Source organism: Meleagris gallopavo, chromosome 26 (assembly GCF_000146605.3).
Source record: "Meleagris gallopavo isolate NT-WF06-2002-E0010 breed Aviagen turkey brand Nicholas breeding stock chromosome 26, Turkey_5.1, whole genome shotgun sequence".
NCBI classification, from domain to species: Eukaryota; Metazoa; Chordata; class Aves; order Galliformes; family Phasianidae; genus Meleagris; species Meleagris gallopavo.
In genome coordinates, this window is record NC_015036.2 from 6,213,970 (window position 1) to 6,217,978 (window position 4,009).

Below are 4,009 nucleotides of genomic sequence, written 5' to 3' on the forward strand. Positions count from 1 at the left end.
AAAAAGAAAAAAGAAAAAAGAAAAAAAAGGAAATGGCGAAGAACACATATGCATGAAACTGAGCTGAAGTACACTGTCATGAGAGGTAGACTAAGCAGATTTACCTGATAAAGAAATAAGCAGCTGCAAAAAAGGGTCGTTTCTGATGTAGCCTCCTGTTTGCATATTATTAGGCAGAGCAATAGGACAAAAGCATCGGTGAAGCATGAAGAGCAGGGAGTGCTGTGTGCCAAGGGCACACTGTTAGCTATTAGCTCCAGTAGCCTGGTTTGCAAAGCCTCATCAACACAAGGATTGTTATAGCAATCCATTTAGCTACAAAGGGGGATTTACCTAGAAAGTGCACTGTGATTGCTTTCCCTCCCAGTGCTTCCACTTCCTCACCTGCGCTGGGCTCCACTTCCACAGGTCAGAGGAGCTCTCTGCTGCACTGCTCTATCATCTCCATAAGGCTATTTAGCCCTGAACAGATTTAGATGTAAGAGAAACACTGATATAAAGGATTGCTTGAAAACCATTCCTGAACTTGTTCTAGGACAGAAAAGGCCTCAGGCTGAACAGACTGTAGACTGGTAGTGACATTTTGTTGTCGTAGTTTATTCTAGTGATGGCACTCACTTTCACCGCTGCAGATGCTTCTTCTAACCTACCTTCTTTAATCCAAGTGATTAAGTGAAGCTTCTGAACAATCTACCTGTGAGCCTCTGAAACCAAATATTCACGGCTACAGAGGACAAGTGATATTTTAGAGCAGGAGAATATCTGCAGAAGACCTGTGTTGGCACACAGCATTTCCCTGAGCTCACTTCCTTAGAACATCCTGAGACAGAATGAGTGTCGGGCATGCAGGAAATTGAATTGCAAGCTCCCTTCCATGTACTTCTCCAGCCTGCCAATCCTCAAAATCCTCCTTGAGATCTCTAATATGGTAAGTCAGCTAGACAAAGAATTCAGGCTGCCGGGCTAAAGCAATTAACCTCAAACCACCAACATCCTCTTCCTCTTAAAATTCAATTAAGTTCTGATTAAATCCTATATGAAGCACTCAATCTGATCCCAACATTAGTGCCCTTAGTATTTCCTTAGACACAAGGAAGAAGAAGTTTTCCATATCAACCAATGCCTGGCAGGTCTAATGACAGTTACCAGTATTTGCAGAAATAAACCTTTAGTAGGCTGAGAAGAAATTTGTAAAGATGTAAAATTGTAAAAAAAAAAAACACACAAGAGCAACATGTCCGTAAGGAGATATTTTTACAGCCATGCAAAAACAAAGATGGCATAACCAAGGATGGAACTACAGAAAAAAAAACTTCCTGGAGGGCTGCAGAATTACCTATGGGAATTTAGGAAGTTATACTTAACAAGAGAGTTTGAACAGGACTGAAAGAGATCTCCTGCGTCATCTCCTCCCATCTCCTGCCCCAGAAAGTTATATTTTAACTCTATCTTAAAAATTACTCTTTCATGGCTCTTATGCCTTAGTTGGAAGGTTGTTTTGGAGACAATTGCCCAGATGATAAGAAAAATGCTATGAATTCACAGAGAGAAGTTATATTAGTGGGACAGTTTATCCTCCTTTTTCTTCTGTTAGCACTGTTGTGTGACTTCAACATTCCTCCCTCTTCTGTTGTGTGCTCCATCTTGTTGGCAGATGTTGTATTTTGTAAGCAATCATATCACTTACTAAGGTAAACAAAGCAAGTTTTCCTCCTCCTGTGATAACCTTGCTATTCATATGATCATCTTAGTAGTCCTTCTAGAAGTACAGCCTTATTAGTCTTGCTGTGTGCAAGAACTTCACAATAAGGGAGACGGAGCACTGGAACAGGCTGCCCAGAGAGGTTGTGGAGTCTCCTCCTCTGGAGAAGTTCAGGACCAGCCTGGACACGTACCTGTGGAATCTGGTCTATGGAGCCTGCTTTGGCAGGGGGTTTGGAATTCGATGATCTCTAGAGGTCCCTTCCAGCCCTAAAATTAATCTTTCTTGAACCTAGATAGCCACTACTGAAAGATTTCAAGATGTAGTGCCGAAATCATCTGAGATCAGGCTACACACAACAAAAAGCACATCAGACACTTCCTTGCGCTGTCAGACCACAGACAGAGTAAGAAGCATAGCAAGACAAGGGAGCATCTTTCCTTCTGGGTGCTACTCAAGTTAGATGAAGAGATGAAGATCCCGACAGTAAAATGTACTGAGTAATCAAATCATGATGCCCAGATGAGTCAGAGCAGAAGTTTACTAGGATAATTTTAGAAAAAAAAAAAGATTTGCTCTGATGAGTTAAAAAGACTCATGACAAGAAACAAACAACAGAAATAAGCAATGACATCTCTCATATTCAGCACAACACAAAAAGTATCTTGAAACCACGTTATGTAAGCCACCTCATTATTGCAGCCCATTGGGAACAATGTGGCTGGGAAATGACCCTCACCTACAAAGCAATGCTTATATACGGTTTAGCGGATGGGTGGATGGATGTGATCAGACAGGTGCTTGCAGAGGCTGAATGCAACTTGTGTTTTTGTGCATGGGTGATGAATTAACATTTTGCAATGCACCAAGTAGCAGAAAACACCGTAGGATAATTAAAAATGGAAGTAAGACCAGAATGATCCAGTACAACACATTTCTCCCTGCTGACACAGGAAAGGCTCACATTCACTAAAAAAAAGAAATCAAGCTGCTGTAATAGCGATGGCAGGAAAGTACAGCACAAAATAAGGAGTTCAAAGAAAATTGTTTTGTTGCTATTCTGAGCCACCATAGCTGTGTTTAGGGGAAAAACAAAACAAAACAAAACAAAAAACAAAAAAACACAGATAAACAAAACCACACCTGCCCAACATGCACTTCCTTCCTGTTACAAGGAAATCTTAAGTCTACTCCCCAGATTTAATAAAAAACACTAAAACCTGTGACATTTATCTGCACATACTCTGAAATGCATGAAGCAGATGAAATAGAAACACTTTACAGCCGAAGGTACTGCTCAAGATCTACTACAATGAAAGCATGTCATCATTGGACCAGAGCTCACACCTAAATGTGGAAATTAAATATTCTTCACATTTGACATTTAGCCACTCAAGACACAAATCTCTACAAAAGACAAAAGACAGTCTGGCTTTTCATGTTAAGCAACAGGTACGTAAAATAAATGCTGACTCTGCTAGCAATGGGAAGCAGCTTTTTCTGTGATCCCTGGAAGATAAACATATAGTTATTCGAACCACAGATCAAGATGGAAGAACTTGAATAAGCAACAAGTCAAAGGCTAGCTTGAGCATAATATCTGAAAATCTGAATGAGATTTTAATCTGGCAACTCAAAGGCAGTATTTCTGAAGTCTGATTTCCATGTTGCTTCCAACCTTTAAAAACAAACTTAAGACCCAAATACACTTTAGCATACCAGAGCAGAGGCAAAGCCAAGTACAGTATGTACTAATAGAGAAAAAAAAAAACCTGCAAAACTATTTCTGCATAAAAACCAAAGCCTGGCATTGTTTCATTATGCACTGTTTCCTTCAAATATAAGCATGCCATGATTTCTCTGCCTGTCATCATCTTGTCATGGATTGTTTATATCCAGAGAAGGTAATCTGTGTGCTTTGGGCAGGACAGCCTGAATCTGACACAAAACAATGGCTATGTTATCTTCCCTATAAATTATGAATTGGAATTAGAAGATAAGCCAAACGGGTTTCTCCAACACTTCTTCCTTCCCATACCAAACTGAACCAAAGCAGCGGTGGCTATGATTTCCCCCATCCAGTCTCTAGCTTTTACCGTCATCTTCACCAGGGTTGGATCACCAGGGCTGGCAGTTAACTTCTGTACCACACTGATTGCTGAACTGAGGCTGTTGCACTTGCCTTGTGTCTGCTGGGAGGTCCCCACACTTGGCTCCTCGTTCCATCTAGCCAGGAGATTCCCCATTGCCAGGGAGTCAGCCACCCACTTCCTTGCTAACACACAGTGAAGACAAGAAGAACATTAA

At 40.9% G+C, this 4,009-nt stretch overlaps 1 protein-coding gene across 3 annotated transcripts in view; it reads right to left on the bottom strand.

The window, feature by feature from the left end:
* Nucleotides 1-4,009, bottom strand: part of BCO2 (beta-carotene oxygenase 2) — a 31,746-nt gene that overhangs the window by 25,379 nt on the left and 2,358 nt on the right. The window contains exon 2 of one of the 3 annotated variants that reach the window (XM_010723764.3): nucleotides 3,885-3,977. The exons of the other annotated variants lie outside the window; for them this stretch is intronic. Coding sequence (XP_010722066.1) covers nucleotides 3,885-3,977 — 93 coding nt within the window. The remainder of the gene's footprint in view (nucleotides 1-3,884; nucleotides 3,978-4,009) is intronic. 3 annotated transcript variants of the gene reach the window in all.